The sequence below is a fragment of the Podarcis erhardii genome (assembly GCF_964252035.2).
Source record: "Podarcis erhardii genome assembly, chromosome: 6".
In the NCBI taxonomy this organism is placed as follows: Eukaryota; Metazoa; Chordata; class Lepidosauria; order Squamata; family Lacertidae; genus Podarcis; species Podarcis erhardii.
The window spans coordinates 72,071,476-72,093,234 of NC_138510.1; the positions used below are offsets into that span (position 1 = coordinate 72,071,476).

At 43.0% G+C, this 21,759-nt stretch overlaps 1 protein-coding gene across 7 annotated transcripts in view; it reads right to left on the reverse strand.

The window, feature by feature from the left end:
* LOC309343948 (uncharacterized protein) overlaps positions 1–21,759 on the reverse strand; it is a 272,077-nt gene that overhangs the window by 42,645 nt on the left and 207,673 nt on the right. For 4 of the 7 annotated variants that reach the window (XR_014157416.1, XM_081866216.1, XM_081866217.1 and 1 more), the window contains one exon: positions 19,336–19,541. Coding sequence is in view for 5 of the 7 variants with exons in the window: in XM_081866216.1 (XP_081722342.1) it covers positions 19,336–19,541 (206 nt within the window). In the remaining 2 variants the exon portion in view is untranslated. Of the gene's footprint in view, positions 1–1,542; positions 2,816–12,313; positions 12,352–19,335; positions 19,542–21,759 lie in introns of those variants that run through there. The other 3 variants (XR_014157417.1, XM_081866215.1, XM_081866218.1) reach the window with 3 other exon arrangements.

The following is a 21,759-nucleotide window of genomic DNA, read 5'->3' on the forward strand; positions in this document are numbered from 1 at the left end:
TAAAATGCATGCTTTCCAGTGGAATCCCTTCACACATTCACATCAAGCGGGGAAAACATTTATGGGTGAAACAGGCCTAGGTATCTAAACAATTGTGTCTTTCAATAGGGAGAAATGTAAGGTTCTACACATAGGCAGGAATAGCCAGCTGTACAAATATAAGACAGGAGATGCCTGGATTGAAAAAGGTGTGGGGTATTTAGTAAACCTCAAAATTAATATGAGTCAATGGTGTGATGCAACAATAAAAAAGTAAAGTGTCCAGATCAAGGGAAGTACAGTGGTACCTCAAGTTACAAACACCTTGAGTTAGAAACACTTCGGGTAACAGACTCTGCTAACCTGGAAGTAGTACCTCGGGTTAAAACTTTACCTCAGGATGAGAACAGAAATTGCATGCCGGTGGTGCGGCGGCAGCGGGAGGCCCCATTAGCTAAAGTGGTACCTCAGGTTAAGAACAGTTTCAGGTTAAGAACGGACCTCTGGACCTCCGGAACAAATTAAGTTCATAATCAGAGGTACCACTGTAATAGTACCGCTCTATTCTGCCTTGGTCAGATCACACCTGGAGTACTGTGTCCAGTTCTGGGCACCACAATTTAAGAAGGATGTTGACAAGCTGGAATGTGTGCAGAGGAGGGCAACCAAGATGATCAAGGGTCTGGAAACCAAGCCTTATGAGGAACGGTTGAGGGAGTTGGGTATGTTTAACCTGGAAAAGAGGAGACTGCGAGGAGATACGATTGCCATCTTCAAATATCTAAAGCGCTGTCACTTGAAAAGGGGAGCAAGCTCCAGAGGGTAGGACCTAGATCAATGGCTTCATGTTACAAGAAGGGAGATTCCGACTAAACATCAGGAAGGATGCTCAGACAGTAGAGCTGGAATGGACTCCCTTGGAAGGTAGTGGGCTCTCTTTCAAAGGAAGCTTTAAAGCAGAGGTTGGATGGCCCTCTGTCATGGATGCTTTAATTGAGATTCCTGCATTGCAGGGGGTTAGACTAGATGACCCTCAGGGTCCCTTCCATCTCTGCATCTCTATGATTCAGGTGCGTGAGATTGTACTGAATGATCACTTTTAAAGCAAATAATCAGGCTATCAAAATCACCGAAGAAGAAGAAGAAAGAAGAAAAGAGAGCCGACATTTCTGCTCATTAACCAGTTGATGAGTTGGACTCATTTGGCATTCATTCATTCATTGTCAGCACATTGTCCCCCACGTCTTGTCACCACAATCAACTTCACACCAATATCACCTTGAGCTCTGTTGATTCCTTGTGTCACTTGGGAGCAAGAGGGGCCTGCTACGTCAGTGGCCCATGTCACTTCATGTGTGTCACTTATAGGTGCTGCCAGAGTTCAAGCCACTTTGGTACTGCAAGGTTAGTATTTCATGTACCATAATAATCAGATGTCAAAACATCTGGAGATAAACACAGCTTCCATTTGTTAGGACAGCATCTAATTTTTAAAGAAACATTTAGAGGCAATTCCTCCTAATATGTTTATGAAGATAAAACAAAATGGCAGCGACAATGGAGAGAAATAAGGCACTTTTGTGGTGGCCAAATGAAACCTTTCCCCATGGCGGCTGTCAATGATGTTGAGAGCCATTGCAGGAGCTCACAATATGGGACTGGCTATTTTTTCTATTGCATTCTAGAGTTTTCTTCTTGCCATTGTAGTCACATGGAGAAGACTGGACTTTTCCCATTGACTTCTTCCATATTGCTTCAGTGTTGAAGGCTATTTTGAATGCTACACATAGTGCTATGGTCTTGTGTTCTCGAAAAGTTAGTTATGGACATGTTGGCCTACCTATGGGGGAAGTTGTCCATGGCTTTTGGATAAATGGCAACCACTCAGCAGTAGTTTTCCTCTGTACTAGAAGGGCAAAAGTATATTTCTTGATAATTAAAATCCTCACTGGTTAGGCCTTTATTTTGCAATAGATCATTAAACTGTTGCTTTGAATCTCTTTTCAACTTCATTTGTTGTCCTGAACTTATCTAGAGAACAATCTGTCCAATTTCAGGCCTTGGCATTCTATTATTGTGGTACTAATGATTACTGATGATCTTTTCCAGTACATGGTAGGGGCATTACCAGCAATTACAATGTCCCTGCAGACCACAGAACATGCTGTGCTCCCAAGGTCTCTGAGATATGAAGACCTCCTGAAGCTGTTAACTGTTGAAGACTGTGACCCACAAAGCCAAACGGCTGGCTCTTCATTGACCTTTTCTATTGCTTTTTTCTTTCCACCTGGCAGAAATGAGATAGGGGTGGAAGACATGGATGAAATTCTACCCAAATAACATAAAGGTAAGATGAGCAAGAAGATTTGTGAAGAACTCACAAGCCCTGTGATGGCTAAGACAGGAATCCTAGGCAGCAAGTGGTTTTGACAAGTATCTCATAACTTTGTACATCTTTCAGTTATTTATAGTGTGGAGAAAACTTTCCCTTTAGCATGGGCACCACCACAAAGGTAACAGCAACCTTGCAAGTACAAGTATGTGCAATAGAGACCCACACTGTGATAGGATTAAGAACAATCCGAGGCAACCCTGGAATCATATTGCCCCAATTTAATGGCTTTCTGCCTGTTGCAGAGATAGGCCATCTTTATGCAGCTTTCATAGCCTCCATTCACCACAATTAAAGTGTTCTTTCTCATTCCGATGTAGGATTCTGCTATTTATTAAATCCATCTTCTAACGTGTGCAAATAAAAGAGTCTCTATTTCACCCCCAGAGGAGAATAAGAGGCAGCCAGCAGAGGCAAGAGGCACGGCCGGGTTTCATGCAGGAACTAAGAATATGAAAAAAGAGGAAACAAATACATTAGGAAAATTGCTGCCAGAGTTGGTTATTCAGGTTAGATTGTCCAGGGAGAAAGCTAATGTGTTCCCTAGCCATTACGGAGGGATTTTCGTGACAGTAGTGCCATTCATGAAACACTTTTGTGGTGCAAATAGCAAAGATCTTATGGCGTTCTCATTTAATTTAATGGGAATGCTGTGGGGCCCTCATATTTCATGCCTTGAGATCACAGAGCTGTGCTGTATACATCTTATTAGTTAGCATATACAAATGCTGTTTGTATAAACTAACACCCACACTTAATTACAGACTCTGTTAGTTGAACTTTTGTGTTATTCCATCCCCTGCACCCGCCTGTCCACAGTATTTTATTTTCCCCTGGGAAAAATAACAGCCCAAAGATCTGATGCTTCTGCATTAACTAAAGTTCAAACCTCATTTATTTATTCATTGTTTCCTTGCATTTCCTAAGCGTTTGAGGTGGCTCCTATAATGATGCTCTGAACCACTGAACGTACATATCTCAAGAAGAAGGTCTCCTTGATTTGGCAAGCTCAAAAAGCAACATTTGACCAGATGTTTAAGGTGGGATGGAGAGTGCCATATGCTATTATTAAAGGTCTAAGGAGCTGTTTTGACTGTGAAGCCCTCTCTTCAGTAGTGGGGGGGGGGCGGCAAAATGATTATATGTGGTGAGGGCAGGGAAGCAGCCATCTCAGGCAAAAGATTTTATGTTCTACAAAAAGGCAGCCAATTGTTAATTCATTGTTGTTGCTTTTTTGCTCCCAGGGAGGCGAAAGATGGTTTTTTTCTGCTTCAGATACTGAAGTAACTTGACTGGCTATGTGTGCAATACATCTTGACTTAGGGCAGGCATGGGGAACCTTTGGACCCCAGATATTGCTGAACTACAACTCCCATCACCCCTGAGAATTGGCGGTGCTTGCTGAATCTGATGGGAATTGTAGCTCACAACATGTGGAGGGCCAAAAGTTTCTCACACTGACTTTGGGGGAGAGCTGTAGCTCTATTTCATATGACTTGACAGGAGGGGGAGGTATCATTTGCTGCTCTGCCTCAGGCAGCAAAATGTCTTGGGCCGAGCCTCGAAAGGGGCAAGATTAGCATCAAGGTTCAAAATATCTATACACTGATCCTGGGATACAGTGTTATTTTTCTAGGAAAAGAGATGCCGGAACTCACAATGAACACCTTCCTTGTTCTTTGACCATAATGGCAATGGCGCCCACCTGAGAGGTGCTGGATCTGAATTCTGGTGAGTTCCGGCTGAAAAAAGCCCTGCTTTTTAAAGACCTAGTTGCCCAAAATCAAACAATATTGAGAGCATTTGTTGTGGTTACTTTTTCATACATCATAATAACCAGAGAGACATATAGGGGGTCTTGAAGAATATGGACTGAAACATGGAACGCTTATTTCCCCCCCTTGCCCTTGATCTCTACTCACAGAATTTTCTGGATGTCTTTGAGCTATGAATTTCCTTAGACTGCTTTCAGCAGTTCAGAAATTTAGTTACAGGACGCAACCCAAACGCTCTTCCAAATGTCGTTTCTAAATGGTCTCTGTGAATAACTGCAAGATTAAACTTTTATGTGACAATATGAGAGACTCCTACATGGAGTTGTATAAGCTGCAGGGAAATCATGGGAAGACTAAATCCGCTAATGACCCAGATATTATACTTTAATTTATTGATAACTAAATAATCAGAGGCTCTTTACAGGCTTCTCAAAACCTAACAATTGTGTATTGTGCATTTGACTTCTGCACGCATGCCGACACAAACAAATAAAAGCAATCATAACAGCTGAAATGTAGTTAGGAGCACAATTGAGAACATCTGTATTGTAAGCAGAAATAAATTAGAAATACTGGAGTGTTTTGTAGCTGTGAAACTGAAGAATAAAAAAATAACCCACAGCACCTGGATTAAGCAGTTATAAATAATGGATAAAGGGGAAAAAATCACATTACCCCCTGTAAATTCCCTCCCCCCGCCATGAAATATATTTTATGAATGTAGAATTACAGTAATAAATGCGGCATTTGTTTCCAACTGCCCCCCCTCACCATAGAAGTTCATGACTACAATATAGTTTGAAAGTAATGACCAATAGGTATAATATTTGCTGGAGAATGGTTCTACCATAAAAGAAATCTTTGTTTCAACCTTAACTTTTAAAAAAAGAAAGCACATGTTGAAACACCTCATTTTGCCTCAGTGCTTTTGTGAAGGCTGCAATGCAAACACCACACACGTCCAGTTGCTAAGGGGGTGGTTTGGATGCGAAGCGTGGCAGAAAGGGACTACTGCACTATCCTACAAAACAGTAGACTGAGATTGGGACTGGGGCCCTACTGTTAGGGAAAGGGAGGCAGCTACCTCAGGCAGCTGATTTTGGGTGTCATGAAAGTTAGGTTCTTTGCATGTATGTGTGGAATAACACATGCAAACTAATCCTAAGCACTGTTATTCAGAATTTAGGCTCAGTTTGTCTTTATCATGCAGTGTGGTAGCTCTTCGCCCTTGCCTGTTCCATCACTAAAGTACATCAATGAAGCTCTGTTACTGTGGTTAAGATGGCGGATAGTGGGGGTTGAGGAGGTGAGTCTGTGAGGGCCTGTGAGGAAGAATGGGGCAGAGCAACCCTGTGGCAAGCTGGGCTTAGGTGGGCATGGCTCAAGAAGCAGCACAGGTGAGTATCAGGGACTGGTCAGCGGAGGAATGGTGGAGACTGCCTCCCCATCCTGACCCTTCCAGGGAGGAGGAAGAGGAAGACAATAGAGATTTACGACAGTGGTTTGAGGAGAGGAGGAGGCAGAACCAGAGCAGCTGTTGGCTGACATAGTGTCTTTAGAAAGCATTCCAGACCCACCATCTTCCAGAACCCGGCGAGCCTTAAAAGTAGGAGAGCAAAGAGCTCAAAGACAGAGGGCACATAGCAGCACACATAGAAGTGAGGAATGAGGAAGGGGGAGAGATGGGGTGTGTGTGTGGAGACTTACTCGGGACAACGCCATTATCCAAGAGGCTGGGTTCTATAGCCTCTCTCTGTTAATACTGAAATAAAAAAAGGACGGTAAGAAACTGTCCCTTGTCTTTATACTTCCTGGGCAACCAGCTGGGAGCCTCTGACAACATCCTGACAGAAAGTGAGAGGAGGAGGCCGAGGGCTCTGGTGAGGGCCCAAGACGGGAGGAGAATGGGTCAGGTTGGAGAGCTGGATGCTGCTGTTCAACAGCAGCCAGCACCACGTCCCCAGGCACAGCAGCTCTTCCCTTCCTCCCCTTCTTCTTCCCTTCTCTCAGACTAACAGATGGAGAGGGACAGCATGAAAGTTACCAAAGGCACAACAGCCTTTCTCTTCTCTCTCCCATTCTGTGTCTGCATCACCGTCAGGCCGGGATGCCATACCCTCCAACATTTCTACGATGAAAATAGGGATGTATAATAATAATAATAATAATAATAATAATAATAATAATAATAATTTGCTATTAATACCCCACCCATCTGACTTGGTTGCCCCAGCTACTCTGGGCCACTTCCAACATATATAAAAACATAATAAAACATTACATATTAAATAAACTCTCCTATACAGATGGTTCAGGAGTCTGATAACTCCATACCCTCCTACATTTCTCCGATGAAAATAGGGACATCCTAAGGAAAAACGGGACATTCCTGGATCAAATCAGAAACTGGGATGGCTTCTGCAAATCCGGGACTGTCCCTGGAAAATAGGGGCACTTGGAGGGTCTGGAATGCTGTTTGTTGCCTTCCATACCTGCTGCCTGAGCATGTGCCCCTGTTTGCCCCCGCAATCTGGGCTTGAACGCAGCTCCTTCAACAAATGTGTTCCTGTGCTGTTGGTTTGTTGAGATTCACAGAAGCATCCTTTGACTTCACCTGACTCAGAATTCACCAACATATATGGAACCACTACTGTGTTGAGAAAGAACAAATAAAGCAGTGCTTGTGGGAAGTTAAGGAGGAAGCGAGGCCTTAGTATCCAGCAGCTGCCCAGCAGCTTCTAAATGAAAAAGGACAAGAACTTCCCTTCAGCTGGTAGATATAAAATGTCAGAAACACAAAAGAAATATTATGAAGTCAGGTATAAGTCTGGAGTGTTTTCCCCTCATGATTAATGATTGGTCTGGAACGGGATAGGAAAAGGTAAAACAAAGTTCCTCTTGAAGTAGTTTAAAAATGCCACAGCTGAAGTGGTGGCGGTGGGTGGAAATATTGTAACATCAATTTGAAAATAATAAAAAAATCCCCTTCCACTAAGATGTAAAGGTCAGGAAAGATTTGGGTGTTTTTAAATGCTGCCGTGGAGAAATTTTTATAAAGGTTAAGATGTCATGTAGTTTCAGAGTTATAGGCATTGGAGGGGGGCTCTTGAGTGCCAGCTGTGCCTCAGGCCACGGCGTGACTATGAGACACAATGACAGTGGACAGCAGGAGGCTGGCAGATCACGGGCGATCGCTGGGGAAAATTGTATCTTGCTTAGCGAATAATGCAAAGCTGTATGAATATTTCAGAAGCAAAAAACAATGCAATTGGGCGGGTGGGTGGGGGAACCCTCAGCTTAAAAATGTCCCTTCAATAACATCGCAAGGGTCTAATTTAATGCCCTCAAAGCAAAGGAAATTTCCAGAGTTCACGCTGCCTCTCTGTCCGTTACTCAATTTCCCTCTCATTTGCAGTACAAGTACATATGGTTTGCAGGGGCCTCGAGAGCTAAATTCAACCTGCTTGAGACATTGGAGTTCAACCAGGTAGGAAACTCGATCCTGCTGCTTATGTGTCCCTTTAAGCACAAAGCACATAAAACTCCACATACATTGCTGGAAAGGTGCGAAAACAGACAGGTGGCGCCATGGCGAGGATGCTTATTTCCTCCATAATTTCTTTGGATGGAGTTCTTTGTCACAATCCATCTACTGAACTAGATGGGTCGATCACTATTCAGACTTGGTTAATAAGGCTGCTTCCCGGGTCAAAGTTCTTGTCCATCAAGCTCAGTACAGTGGTACCTCAGGTTACATACACTTCAGGTTACATACGCTTCAGGTTACAGACTTCGCTAACCCAGAAATAGTGCTTCAGGTTAAGAACTTTGCTTCAGAATAAGAACAGAAATCAGGCTCTGGTGGCACGGCAGCAGGAGGAGGCCCCATTAGCTAAAGTGGTGCTTCAGGTTAAGAACAGTTTCAGGTTAAGAACGGACCTCCGGAATGAATTAAGTACTTAACCCGAGGTACCACTGTAATGTTTTTCACATCACCGGCTGCCGCCACCCATTTTTATGTGCAGAGGCCAGGACATTATGAGTTAGTGAAGTGAAGAAGGAGCTGGGAAATTCACAGGATGGTGGAATCTACTTGTATTGGTTAGTCCTTGGAGGAAGATCAGAAGGTGTTGAGCTGCTCATTTTGCCAGGAAGAAGAGTTTGGATTTGATATCTCGCTTTATCACTACCCGAAGGAGTCTCAAAGCGGTTCACAATCTCCTTTCCCTTCCTCCCCCACAACAAACACTCTGTGAGGTGAGTGGGGCTGAGAGACTTCAGAGAAGTGTGACTAGGCCAAGGTCACCCAGCAGCTGCATGTGGAGGAGCGGAGACACGAACCCGGTTCACCAGATTACGAGTCCATTGCTCTTAACCACTACACCACACTGGCCATGCAATCTCCATAAGGTCTAGTTTTGGCCTTACCAATAGTAAGGAAAGTTGTATTGCTCTCATGCAGGATAATTTAACCCCATATTTCTAACCAGGCTCCAGCACAAGCACACACATGTGCGTACAACCTGACAGTTTGAGTGACACGGTTTAATGATATTGAATCACACTCAGTAGAGGGGCAGTTATTTTAAGCTGAAACTGGCTGGAATTCTCCATAACAGCTGCAGAATATATTTTAATTAAATAATGCCAGTTGCACTTTAACTAAGCCAGCACATCTTCCTTCTGTTCTGATATTGCTTTTAAAAAAAATGTAGATAAGCATCTTAGCCTGAAAACCTATACATGATTATGCAGAACTAAGTTACACTATGTTTAATGGAATTACTTCCAGGTAGATATGCATAGGACCGCCACCTTAAGCTATGAACTTAAAACCTGTATTAGAAGTAAAACAAAAGCCTTTTATTAGACATACTTTTATTTCAGTGTTGCTTTTCGATTCATGCCAATCTGTCCAAAGTAACCAAAAAGTAAGTAGCTTGCGAGAAGGTAGCTGTACCTTTTGGGAAAATGTGCCCTGAAGAAGCTGGAGAACGAATAGGAATGGTTGCAAATTTAGTTAAGTTCACGTTTTTAAACGAACTGCCCTGATTCACAGTTCCAGGAGTGATATGAGGACCAGATTGCAGTAATTAATATACTTCTACATCAGAAATATAGTACAATATGGGACTTGGCTCTTTTTAATATGTGCTTAATGTATAATACACTTAATTATTGCATTTAATTAGTTGGACTTTTTTTGCACAAGCAACTCAGACATAAGTGGGCACTCGATGCAAGAGGCCATCTGGTGCAAGCAAGGCTCAGTTGGGGCAGAACTGCCAAAATCAGTGCATAAATCCATTAAAAACTGATTCCTCTTTCATCACTAGTTAAGATTATCTGCAAAAAGATTGTTTTATTTCTCTGAAATAAGTCAGTATCTCTGAATATGTAACACTATTATTATATGAGGCAGGATTATGAGAGCATTGAATATCTGAGAGGATAAGGGATATCTGGTTAGACTATTTTGTTTGTTTTTATCCACAATGACTTCATTCCAATGTTTAATTGACAGCCGGGAAAGAAGGATGCCTTTGTTGAAGATTCAATACCTCCCATCCTTTAATTAAGTTGCAAGAATTAACAATACAACTTTGCTGAGCAGTAGTTCAGCAACTTTTAACTAATGAGTTTCAACCAATGGATTTTTCTTTTGCCCATTTGGAACCCACCTGTTACTCCCAACCTGTTAAGCACATATTTGAACTCTCTTTAGTTCTTTCTGTTGCCCTGTTTTCAGCACCCACTGTGAGCCACTCCCCGAGGTTCCCCTGGTTCAGTGGAGAGCCTTGGCTTAAGGATGCTTGAGGAATTTGATTTGTGTGAATTGCAACCTGAATGGATCTGATCTTGAACCTCCTGGACTAAGGTGCAGATCAGAACTTGGTTATCCTTTGGGTGCCACACCACTCCCAAACCTACACTAGTGTTCTTGGCTAAAAACAGAAAGTAACAAAATGCATTACAGAAGGCATATTTTATCTTTAAAAATGCATATGTTGAGAATTTGACTTGTGATTAAAAATGTAATAAGATATACAGTCGTACCTTGGATCCCGAACGCCTTGCGAGTCAAAAGTTTTGGCTCCTGAATGCCGCAAACCTGGAAGTGAGTGTTCCGGTTTGCGAACTCTCTTTGGAACCCGAACATCTGACATGGCTTCCATGGCTTCCGATTGGCTGCAGGAGCTTTCTGCAGCCAATCGGAAGCCGTGCCTTGGTTTCTGAACGTTTTGGAAGTCAAACGGACTTCCGGAACGGAGTCCTTTCAACTTCCGGGGTACCACTGTAGATTTAAATACATTTTTGGGTGAGGAGTAAAAAAAAAAAAAAATACTCACAGATTAAAGGGGAATTGGAACAAAACAAAGACATGCACACATTGCCTCGCTCCCGCAATTGAGTTTGGGTTTGTGTGCATGGCTACTGCAGAATTTTGAGGAGGCCCAGACCTCTTAGTTGGCATGCCTGGACACACATAAAACTGATGTGACTGGAAATAGATGGATCCAACTGTCCTTAGCCTTGACCAACCATTTGAGAATTACTGAACTACAGAAATGCCTCAAGTGAAGGTAGAATAGAAGATGTTTTCACTTCTTTGCTACTGAAGTCAAGGGAATCAGATTTTGGGACTGAAACAAAAGGCTGACCAAAAGACAGTGGAAAAAACCATTGTCACGACATTTGTCTGTTTTAGATATGCCTAGTTAACGGCATATGATTTCAGTTGTATCAAAACACTATGAACATACAGTGAATCCTCCGGATATGAACTTAATTCATTCTGGGGGTCTGTTTGTACCCCAAAAATTACGTAAATACGTGCAGCACAATTGAGTGCTTCTGCGCATGCGCAAGGCACACAGAGCACTTCTGCGCATGTGAGCGCGTCAAAACCCGGAAGTATACACTTCTGGGTTTGCCGCAGCCATAACCCGAAGATTACATATCCTGTGGGATACGTAAACACGTACGACTGTAATATCATATACTTTTATTAGCTGCTGATCATTCAGCTTAATCCATCAAGTAAAAATATTCTTAGGTGGTAATTTTCTGTTCTGAAGTGATAAGATGCATGAGCTATTTTATATAACACATTACAACTGTGCTGGCCTCCCCAAACAAAACAGTTTTGAAAGTCTTTCCATATGGGATAAAGAATTTTAATACACATAACATTTCCTGCATTTTCATCTCATCCTGCATATTTGACAAAAGGAAAAAGCTTTTAATAATTTTCCCAGCCAGCATGCAATTTTTACAGTCTGTCTCCATGATATCATATTTGCAGTGTGAGGTATGGTACCGTCTGTCATCAGAGTTGCTCTCAGTACTTCCTTGATGCCAGACTAATCAAGATAAATACATCATGTAGCAATAGAGGTGTAATTGCTTCAAAAGCCGCGTTTGTTTTAAATGCTTCATGCTTCTTGTTAACACCCGCTCAGCTAATGTCCAGAGCTTTTATTTTACAGTTTACTTTTAAGTCTTCCCACGTGTTCCTTCGTTTTTGGTGACTGACAAGGATATATTGAAGGCTTGATTTGTTGCCTACATACATAGAGAATGCTAAATAAAGCTTTTCTCTGTATCTCCGAGTTCTGATGCAAAAACAAAGCAAGATCAAATTTAGTGGAAGCCCAATGAAAACTAGATATTGACTCAGAAAGGATCTCCCAGCACCTTTTGATAAGTTACTGTAAAAAAAGTAAAAAAGGTAAATGACCCCTGGATGGTTAAGTCCAGTCAAAGGTGACTATGGGGTTGTGGCGCTCATCTCGCTTTCAAGCCGGGCGAGCCAGTGTTTATCCAAAGACAGCTTTCCGGGTCATGTGGCCAGCATGACTAAACCACTTCTGGTGCAATGGAACACCGTGATGGAAACTAGAGTGCACGGAAACGCCATTTACCTTCCCGCCACAGCGGTACCTATATATCTACTTGTACTGGCATGCTTTCAAACTGCATGGTTGGCGGGAGCTGGGACTGAGCAATGCAACTCACCCTGTTGTGTGGATTCGAACCACTGACCTTCTGATCAGCAAGCCCAAGAGGCTCAGTGATTTAAACCACAGCATCACCCGCTCCATGTACATTACTGTACACCTGTGCTAGGTATGCCAAACTCTGCAGAGACACTTCAAATACAAGCCTTCACTCGTTCATTTTCTTGTGTGCCGATTTGTTGCCCTGCAAAATATTTCTGTTGAGATTACCAATAATGGTTGTAGTAAAGGTAAAGGTAAAGGGACCCCTGACCATTAGGTCCAGTCGTGACCGACTCTGGGGTTGTGGCGCTCATCTCGCTTTATTGGCTGAGAGAGCCGGTGTACAGCTTCCAGGTCATGTGGCCAGCATGACTAAGCCGCTTTTTGCAAACCAGAGCAGCGCACGGAAACGCCGTTTACCTTCCCGCCGGAGCGGTACCTATTTATCTACTTGCACTTTGATGTGCTTCCAAACTGCTAGGTTGGCAGGAGCAGGGATCGAGCAACGGGAGCTCACCCCGTGGCTGGGATTCGAACCGCCAATCTTCTGATCAACAAGCCCTAGGCTCTGTGGTTTAACCCACAGCACCACCAGCGTCCCCCAATAGTTGTAGTAGTTGTGGTTAATTAAAAGAAAATACCAGTTCACTATCACCAGCAGCTTGTTTAATATGGGGCAAAACCCGTGAGGCTATCTTTGGCCACAGTTTGGTAGACAGGAGTTTAAAAAACATAGCAATGTGTTAAATCATGGGTAGGAAAACTAAGGCCCAGGGGCCGGATCCAGCCCAATCGCCTTCTAAATCCGGCCTGTGGACGGTCTGGGAATCAGTGTGTTTTCACATGAGTAGAATGTGTCCTTTTATTTAAAATGCATCTTTATTTAAAATGCATAATCACTACAGTGGTACCTCGGCTTACAGAAGCTTCAGGTTACAAATGCTTCAGGTTACAGACTCTGCTAACCCAGAAATAGTACCTCGGGTTAAGAACTTTGGTTCAGGATGAGAACAGAAATCGTGTGGTGGTGGCGCAGTGGCAGTGGGAGGCCCCATTGACTAAAGTGGTACCTCAGGTTAAGAACAATTTCAAGTTCATAGAATCATAGAGTTGGAAGAGACCACAAGGGCCATTGAACAGTTAAGAACAGACCTCCGGAATAAATTAAGTACTTAACCCGAGGTACCACTGTAGTTATGTACTTAGCATGATGTAAGCTGTATGTAAAAGGGTATAAAAGGCTGTGTGAAACCTGCTATCAGTACAATAGCCATCACTTACAGACCTCCAAAACGAATTAAGTTCTTAACTTAATTCAGATGTGTATTTAGTCCCCAAGCACCTTTGGCTGGAAAAAACTCCAGTCCAGATCCAAATACAGAATGCTTCTCATTGGTCTATTGGTCTATACGTTCCTTAGATATTTGAGATATTGAGAAATTAGCCCCAAAACAATACAGGTAAGAAGCTCACAGATAAATGTTTTGAAGGATTCATGGCTTCTCCTGTGCGTTGCCCGAGTCATTGTCTGCAGGAACTCCCAGCTCTTAGTAAATAAGATTCATGCTCTTATTTTTTACACAGCAAGATGTAACAGTGACAGAACCAATAAACTGCAGAATCAGGCGAAGAGGCACTTGTTGCTTGTTTAGACATATGACCTGACAAAAAATAAGGCGCAAACAAACACAATTCGCAGCAGAAAACCCCAAGGAGGACAAAAAAGAATCGTGCCCAAATAAAAATGTGACACACTTCTATTGGATATATATTCAGCTTCTGCTGTTTTGGTTGGAAAACAGCTGCAGGTGTCCTCCAATTATCTCACCATTTTCGCAAATATCAACTGTCATATTTAATTTGTTCCGTTCATTGTGCAGCTTCCTCACGCTGCACAATTCTTTCACTATGCATTTACAGCCAGAGTTCCTACCACTCAACCTAACTTTCAGGCTAGTCAATTAATGCATTATTTACAAGTTCAACGCTATTAAAAACAGATTCTTAATTTACTAATGATTTAGGAGCCCCCAGGCAATTTTCCAATTGGTATTTTATAGAGAAGTGGGGGGAAGGACCCCCCCAAACAACTGGAAAAGGGGAAAGAAATATGCCAGTGATACTTTGGCCTAATTGTTTCATGACGGTTTCTTCTGTGATTTTCTGCTGCCTTTAATTATCCCCCCTTCCTTCCATTTTGTAGTTCATAGTTAATGCAGATGCTCATCCAGCAATGAAAAATGGAAAGTCCTAATTGAATATACATATTTTTAAAGCAAAGTCAGATGCTCTAGAATGACTCAGTGTAACACTAAACAATGGTATGGTGTTAGGAAGATGAGCCACTGTGAATCTCAGGTTCACACATTCCTCCCTCCTCTGTTGGAAGAATTTTGAAGTTGCCACAGATGTTAGATTAACCACAATTTATTGTTATGCCTAAATCCTAAACTGTGGTAAATCTTAACGATGGTTGCGTGTTTAGACCTTTTAACCTCCCCCTTAAATAAATTCAGACAAGACTCAAATTTTGGTTTGGTTTTTGGCAGAATTTAAGCCACAGCTTAGGTCAGCATAGGGTGAACACCTGGAACAGCGGAAAGCCGGGGTCAGGCTAGTCCATCACCCAGATGTCCCCCTGGACTCAGGCACGGGCACAACCCCTCTCAGGGTTGACCGAACAATTAAGTCCCTGGATTCCTTTAACGGAATACCCTTCACATAGGGATGGCGAGAGCGCTCTGCCATCCCTATTACATGAACCAGAGCCTATCTGCAACCTTACAAGTTGTGACGATTTGCTATGCGGCAGGCAAAACCCAAATGGCAACAGCCAATCAGCCAAGTGGGGGAAATTCCTGCCGTGCCTCTGTCCCAATGACAGACGACACACGACGGCATAGCAAGGTCAAGTGCAAGCCCTAAATATAGGGAGAGGTGGGTGGGTGTTCTGATGCACTGGCCCAAAGAGGAAGCTCAGGGTCACGTGCATGGGCATATATAGGTCCCTCGATCCATTTGGCTAGCATCCCATTGGCCCGATTAAACCCAGCATCAAGGGACCTTCCAATAGGGTGTTGTGGCTATCCAATCGTACCTACCCACAAGACAGGGTTTGGTTGCCACGTTGCACCGCAACACATGCCCTCTTTGAGGGAGGACACAATTTAGTGTAAAGAAACCAGCTTCGTGAACAATTGTTTAAAACTGGTTTGTCTTTACTAATGATAGTAAAGTCTGGGTAACCAGAGTTTACCTAGATTTGGATGTCCATAGCAATTTAATCTGAGATGAAAGCAAAAGCTTCCAAATTTATGGCAGCACTGAAGGAGGAGTGGGGAGGGGCTCCCTGGGGGTTCATCCTCTTACACTGGTACCTTGGTTCTTCAACTTAATCCATTCCAGGAGTCTGCTTGACTCCCGAAACCATTCAAAAACCAAGGTGTAGCTTCTGATTGGCTGCAGAAGCTTCCTGCGCTCAATCGGAAGCCACGTCGGACGTTTGGCTTCCGAAAAACTTTTGCAAACCGGAACACTTACTTCCGGGTTTGCGGCGTTTGGGAGCCGATTTGTTTGACAACTAAACTATTCAAGAAACAAGGTACCACTGTAATGCTAAACATGATATAGCATTATATGTGTGAACACAGCCAATATGCAGTAATACAAAACAGTCCAATTTACATTGTTGTTATTCAGATGTATATTATTATTTAGGGCTTGACAACGTTTGGGGTGTCCTGGTTTTTACTTTTCGAAAGATGGCAACCCTGGAATTATTTAACCATTTTACAGTACAGAGCCAGCAGTGCAACAGATTAAAAAGGTTAGAAGTTAAGGAGAATTAAATATCATTAGCATTTTTGTGCTTTTGCGCAGAGCAAAAACAGCATTTCAAATACATATCTAAATTTCCAAAGGTTCATTCCCAGAGTTCCCCGCTTCTTATTCTGTGCTTGACTTCCCCCTGTTCTTCATTTGCTCAGACACTTCATTAAAGCCTGACCCTAGTACTTCTCCAGATCCTGAGCTCCCAAATTACAGCCACCTACAACAGAGAGTGGCCGGCATTAAAATGCTGACATTAAGTGTCTGAAGATAATTCATGTTAGTGACACCTATTTACAGGGCATACCTGCAATTTCACAGTAACGCAAATTAGTTTCAAACAGTAAATGTCAACATTTTAATGGTGACCATCACAGCTTCGAGATAATCGTGTCAGTGTGGGGCATGTTGATTTGAGATAAAGTGAAACTAACATGGATACATTTCACTCCTGAGGCGTAAGGAAAAGTTGCAAGGAGAATACTTTAAAGAAACCGAGTGACGGTGCCCATGAGCTTTAACTCCTGATGCCTTGTAGTAGCTTTGACTATAAGTTATGCCTGCGTTATATAGATGGAAATCAGAAGGATACAAGAGGGAAACTTGCCATAGCTGTACCACAGATAAACAATACCTCTACCTCTCGCTTAATGTAAGTTGTGTCCAGTTCCATGAACTGCCATGCACCAAGGTGGAAAACACTTCTCTACCCTGTAATAAATTACACTTGTTTCATGTATGATGGTTTAATTAAATGGCGTCTGTGTCTCTGTAATTTGAATGTGCTGCATCCAGTGTACAGGGCTGGCTCAAGACTTTTTGCTGCCTGGGGCAAAGGACAAGAAGATATCCTTCCCCAAGACACATACAAGAAGCCAACAGGACTGGTAGTTGAATCTTACTCCAGAACTGGTGAAAGGACAGTATCCTCTACTGTGCTTGAGGGCAGCAGGCTAGCATAGGGGGCACATGGCCACTCCCTGCACCTCAATATCTGCCACCTGAAGCAGCTGCATCACTCTGCCTCATCGCAGGGCCGGCCCTGCCTCTGTGCATGTGTCTGTTTTCATTCATACATACAACAGAGCATTGGCTGGTACATGCACATTTGGCAAGGTATGTGCAATTGCTGGGAATTGGTTGCTGAATAAAGTCACACATCTGGTGGCTGACAGAATCAGGTATATTCCATTGCATGAAAATGCCATTTCAGAATGACCTGGCCTGTTTTTCCCATGATCTGTTTTGATAGCCAAAACTAATAATACACTAAATCATCTGTTAGACTTTCATAGTGACCTAAAGTAAAAACAAAACCAAAAAAACAAAACCAAGCAAGTTCTGAATTTCACAGAGCCAACGAAACTAGGACAAAACGCAACACACAGAAATACAAATGTGTTTGTAATTGGACTAGGCAGAACCATAAGGTTAGTTTTTTATAAGGAAAAGCTGTAAGACAAAGGGAAATCTTGAACAAGGGAAATCTAGTTTAATAAGAATCATTTTCACTGCTGCTAATTAAACTGGGTTTTGCATTTCCTGTGTGTAAAAACTGAACAAAAAGGCTGTATTTGGTTTAACAAATTTCCTCCCATTCTCCACATCCTATTTAAACATCCATACACAAGATTTTACAGACTAAAAGGCATTCTTGGTGTCACTACTGAAATAGCCCCTAGAGAGAAGCAGCCTTATCACTGAAATGCTGAAGTCCTGTTTAATTTTGGTACTTTGGCAATATCAGTTTTTCCGTCTCTGAGGATTTCAGTCCCATTGGAAGCATATTGCCCCTCTAATGGAAGATAAAGGGTTCAATTTTCATACTCAGCTGCTTTGACTTGGCGAAACCACCCGGTGATTACGTCTTCTGAATGCACTCCCCACGTGATGACAGCCGATATCTACCAAATCAGGGAGCCTATTAATTCTCTAGGCTTTCCACCTGGCACAGTAAATGTCAGCCATCTCCAAAAGGATATGCATTCATAAGGCATACTCACCACATGAAAATGACATGAGAAAATGGCTTGTTAATGATGTCGTCACATCTAAAGTGGGAATCAGGCCCAAATAGAGGGATAAAACTCTTCGGTTAATATTCAACTAAATCATACTCGGCGCAGGCCATTAAAATCCACGGATGCAATAAACTTAACAAGTCCATTAATTTCAACGGGTGTATTCCAGGTATGACTTAGCTGGATATCATCCACAAATAGGAAGGCTAACAATATTAATGATTAGGCAGGGGCAAGACATTTTGCTGCCTGAGAGAGGGCAGCAAATAGTATTCCTCCCATCTCGCTAAGTCAAGGTGCACATGAAAGTAATTTTGGCACCATAGGCAAGTAAATAAAATAAGAACCTCACAAGTGTTTCTTCCATGTCCCTGGTGGTAAACACTGTTGCTTAAATGGATAAATGAATGTAAATGGCATTTCCATGAGCTCTGGCACTCATCACAGTGTCCCATTGCACCAGAAGCGGTTTAGTCATGCTGACCACATGACCCGGAAAGCTGTCTGTGAACAAACGCCACCTCCCTCGGCCTGAAAAGCGAGATGAGTGTCGTAACCCATAGCCGCCTTCGACCAGACTTAACCGTCCAGGGGTCCTTTACCTTCTACCTTTACCATAACAATAAATAAATAACAGTTTTTGCTATCCTTTCATGACATCCTGCATTTGCTGTCAGAGGCAGCTGCCACACTCTGCCTAATGGAAGAACCGGCCCTGTAATTAGGCTTACAAGCAGCAGTACTCACTGTGCTTTAGAAATATAGGCCCCTGTTCTGTTCAAGCTGGAGAGCATATAACGGAAAAGTTTAGACACTGCAAACTAATTTCGCGTCAATTCAACTTTGCAATTTCCGCTCTTGTCATATCTGTGTTTTGCATGCCATGGAATGGTGCTTCACTGTGCAACTGAATTAGTTTCACAGTGACTCAAAGGCATTAAAGGATGACTTTGAAATTCTAAGTCCTGACTGGGAGGGATTTTTAATTCCTTCCTTATAATGAAACCATTAACAGCAATAACCAAAACTCCTTAACAGTTACACAACCCTGAAATATTATTCTCTCAACTTTCTGGGTGGACCCAATTTGAGATCTCGGGTGGGGAGTTGAGTGCTTGGTTTGCATAACAAGCAAACCAGCATGAGACAAGCACAGGCGTGCAACCTTAATGGTGCTTTGAAACATGAGGGTGAAGAGACCTGTGATTTAATCTAATGGCTGCATCTCTGCAGGGACGTTCTAAATGCCACCGAGTCTGAAAAAGCACAAGAGCCAGCTCTGCTAGTTTGTGTGAGGGAAGCGGCGGGAGGAAATTCAGACTCTTGTTTTCACTGACTTGGTCAGAAGTATCTCTGTGAGCGCTCCAAAGCAGACAGATGCGATGTGGAAAACAAGACTGGGAGGAGGATCCTTAAAGGCAATCATCATTTGATAGACCAGAAGTGGAATACTGATCATCGCAGCCAGGATTGTGCAGAAGACAAGCCACTTGTGCCATCGCAACAGCATGGCTCTCCAAGGCGATTTTTTCTCGAGCTGGTACTGCAGAGTGGGAGGTGGGCAGGGGAAACACATGGAAAAAGACAAGAGGGGGGAGAAAATGAGTAAAGGCAGTGAAATGATGAACATTAACTGCTAATAGTTTAGAACGGGGGGGGGGGGGGGAACCTAAGGAATGATTCACGTTGGACCATAAATATACAAAGAACTGCTGAAAACTTGTTTGGTTTTCACAAAGGGGGTTAAACCAATATCCCCTTATTTGTTAGTCTCGAGCGAGGCGTTTATGGCAGGAGGACGCATTAAACCTTAACCTATGCCAGCATGCGAGATATTTGGGAGTTTTTAAGGATTAAGACAAGAGGCAATGCATACCATTTATGCAGAATGGCCTTGAACTACCTGCAACAGATTGAGATACAGTTATTGCATATTAGCGCTCTGAATCTTCATTCTGTCAGGAGCTAACAGGGAAGGCGCGTCATCCGAGATAAAGACTTAGAGGGCCCAATTCAGAGGCTGCTCTCAGGCCTTCATAAACCTGTCTTTGCCTTGAATAATTTCCATTTTATATCTGTATAAAATGGCTCGAATCTACACCCAGATTTCTGCTGAAATAAATTGGCATTATTTCACCACTGTAAATTCACAGAATGTTGCAAGACATACTACTACGAGGAGGCAATCATCATTCTTCAGGGCTCAGGAAGTGCTAAACTGGCCCAACAGTCTGGAAGGGAACCGGGAAGCAGCTCATAGGCAGCTGCCCTAGAGTAGGAGCAAAACAGGAACTCACAATGGGCTCTACTCTTTTGCTGTCAGCAGTGCTGAACAATTGATAACCAAAAGGCATGAGCCCCATATGGAAAACATAATGGAAAAGCCTCCTAAATGGCAAGCTGGCTGCTAAATAGCTGCTTATATAGAGGTGGGAACCTTTTCCTTTTCTGAGCACTGCTCTCCTCTTGGAGCTGGGCTGGATCTAGCCACATCAATCAAGCGCGTTGTAAACTCATACAGGGAAATCCGGTTGGGAAAGGTGGGACTCCACAGCGCCATCTGGTGTCACAGTGTTATACCGCATACACAGCGTATGCAAAACGCTTTTTCTTTACCCATCTAGATGAGTCCCTGGAGTCAGTGGTGGATATTGCCAATGTATGGAGGGGCACCTCTCTGTCTTTGTCCCTGTTTCTCCTCCTTGCCAACCTGCATGGGATTACAGCATGTCCCACAAGTTGCCAACCCCTAGCAGGAAGTGGGTGGAGACTTACTTCCTCTTGGAAAGTGGCACCTGAGTGGAGGAACCTAAGCCGAGTCAGGTGAAGTACTGCGTAAGGTTAGAGGGAGCATCATGCTAGAGGTAATCAGGTGTGTTCAGTAGGATGGTACACAGCACTTCATAACACTACTTTTGAAGCTCCAACTTCTGTCTGGAGACCTTAATAAGCATATTTGTGCTTCGGTGTTTACCTTGCCATTTGAAGATATCCTGGTACAGCAGGCAGTTCCTCCAAGGAACCTTCCACTGTGAAGTCCCAGGTAGCCCTGTATCCACTTGCAGCTTCACAGGTCCCTTCTAATGTAGAATTAGAAAGCTCCAACAATAAATTAGGGCTCTTTGCAGATGACCTAATGGTCACTAGACCCCAGACCTAATGGTCACCAGACCCCATAAGCACAGCAACCTCCCTAATCAGAGAACTCAACACATTTGCAATGGTGTTGGGCCTACAGGTAAATTTTGCAAAGTCAGAAGCTATGTGCTTCAACACCCCTCCTCACACCCAAAAATAACTCACTGTCACCAAAATAAAACTTTGCCACACCAAGTTCAGATACCTAGGGGTACAAATAACCAGAAACCTCAATAAATTGTACCTCCACAACTACAAGCCCCTGTGGCAACAAATTAACAAAGATCTAAAGAGATGGAACAACATGAATTTCACTCTCTCAGACAAAATAGCCATGATCAAAATCACCCTCCCAAAACTAACCTACCTATTCCAAACCCTCCCAATCTGGATTCCCCCAACCCAACTCCGCAGATGGCAGAGAAAACTACACTCTTATCTTCTCACATAAAAAACCAAGAATAAGCCCCAAATACTTGCACCTCCCCACCTCAGAAGGAGGATGGGGAATCCCCAATATAGAAGCATATTAATTGACAACCAAATACACCATATAATCCTATATACTAAAGATGAGACAAAACAATGGATACACCTAGAGAGGGACACAATTGAAAATACCT